At 40.6% G+C, this 1,965-nt stretch overlaps 1 protein-coding gene across 3 annotated transcripts in view; it reads left to right on the forward strand.

Annotated features, from left to right (window-relative positions):
* The first annotated feature begins 1,180 nt into the window (after positions 1 to 1,180).
* CSMD3 (CUB and Sushi multiple domains 3) overlaps positions 1,181 to 1,965 on the forward strand; it is a 1,542,511-nt gene continuing 1,541,726 nt past the window's right edge. For all 3 annotated transcript variants that reach the window (XM_027854053.1, XM_027854054.1, XM_027854055.1), the window contains exon 1: positions 1,181 to 1,358. In XM_027854053.1, coding sequence (XP_027709854.1) covers positions 1,181 to 1,358 — 178 coding nt within the window. The remainder of the gene's footprint in view (positions 1,359 to 1,965) is intronic.

The following is a 1,965-nucleotide window of genomic DNA, read 5'->3' on the forward strand; positions in this document are numbered from 1 at the left end:
AGGTGCGGTCTCATTGTTAGGACTGTGGCGGTGGGTTTCAGAAGCATACTTAGGCACTGACATATTGGAGCAAAAAATTCCACTCCCAGGGACGGTGCTACCCTACAGTGTTAAGGGGGAAGGAAAAAAATGGGGTTCGTCTTAGAAAGAGTGGAATCTATGGTCTCTTAGGATCCAGTAGATGGCGCAAGTGCTCTTCCTTGCAGGGCGTTAACCCTTCGGTCTGAACATGAAGCTGCTGAGTGTGGATGCATAGATGCATACATTTTTGGTTTTGAAAGAATTTCCCTCAATTTACATACTTGAGAGTACTTCAGAATTGATACAAATGAGATGGCTCCCCTTTACTATTTCAAATTATTCTTTATTTGCAGCACACTATAGGCATAGGGGAGAAAAAATAATGTGAAAGGGGCAAATATGTGTGAAAATGACTTTTTCTCCTGCCCAGCCTGGAATGAAATTGGGCCACACGTAAGAAGACGGGTATATAGGTGAACATACACCTATCTAAATGTATACAAGGCTCTGTGAAAAGTCAGTCTCTTGTAATCTCTATTCCTAATCAATTCACAGTATAATAAGTGCAAGCAGTCTGCCTTAAATATACTTGCCAGTGGAATAGCGGCACAGGCTATATTAAACGATGGGGGCACAGAAATACAGAAATAGATATAGATAACCCTACGCATTTTGATGACAGGGTCTCAAAGAGGAAGCCGATCCCTGCAATAAAGCATCCTTTTAATCTTTTCTGTCATTAGCTTCTAGATTTTATTTCAGGCTGCAATGGAAATCGCACTAACATTATTTCTCGGGTTGCTTTTACAGGCAGAATTGATCTTCTCTGGAAAAAAACAAGCCCCTTAATATCAAATATTGTTTGGAGTTTATCAGAGAGCCTTCCTGGTCTTCAAGATGCTCTCTGTTGGTTTCTGGCGGTTGCTATAACAAGTGAGAATTGTGGTAGATTTGGATTGAGGGGAAAAATGCATAGGAAAAGACAAAATCCAGAGTAGCTGAGACTCTGTGCCCCCGTTGGAGAGATGGTTGAGTCCTCGTCAAGGTTGCTGTGGTATCCCAGAAACACCATTCACTCTGAGCTGTGACCGCGCACCAACAACAGCAACAACTCCACTGCGCCTGGCCAAGGAATAGGAATTAGGAGCTCACGAATAATATGAAAGGGATCTGCAAAGGGGAAATCCGTGCAAAGGAATCAAAATCGGGGGACTTTGGGAAAGGAGGATGTATTAAATGCTGCCGACTTGACTTCATTCTGGTGAAGAAAATGGGGATTAAAAGTGGATTTACGTTTTGGAACCTCGTCTTTTTATTGATGATTTCATGTGTGAAAGGTAGGTTTGATTTCAGGGGTCTCCTTTTTTGATCTGAGGTGTTCTGAGCTCTCTCCTGGAAATAGGTCTGCTTATTACTTTGTCATTCGGACTAATGATGATGATGATAATGATAATAACAACAATAAAAATAATAAAGAACGGGTTGATTCACGGCTCTATTCTCAGATTGGAAATGCATTTGCTTGCCAGGCTTGGCGTTCAATGCAGTGATTGAGCCCGAGCTCAATAAATATTCTTGCAGTATGCTCAAACGAATACGTGAGTTGGTTCGTATAGCCTGTAACTAGTGGATATTCAAGCAGAATCCCACTGCAAGACTTTTTTTTTTTTTTAGGGGGGGAAGACTACCTTTATTTCTAGTAAAATAGATAAATATTATAGCCTTGGTGGAATATTGATACTAAAGACACTACTGTAATTCCTTTAACCCATTCAGTGGGGAAAGTTAGGGGAGGTGCACTGTATGTACACTATATGTTCTAAAAGGCATTAGGGAGCTATGACTCACAACTCAGGAAGAAATATAGAGGGACAGATAGGTAGATAGATAGATAGATAGATAGATAGATAGATAGATAGATAGATAGATAGATAGATAGATAGA

This window comes from Vombatus ursinus, unplaced genomic scaffold, assembly GCF_900497805.2.
Source record: "Vombatus ursinus unplaced genomic scaffold, bare-nosed wombat genome assembly UNPS02010284.1, whole genome shotgun sequence".
In the NCBI taxonomy this organism is placed as follows: Eukaryota; Metazoa; Chordata; class Mammalia; order Diprotodontia; family Vombatidae; genus Vombatus; species Vombatus ursinus.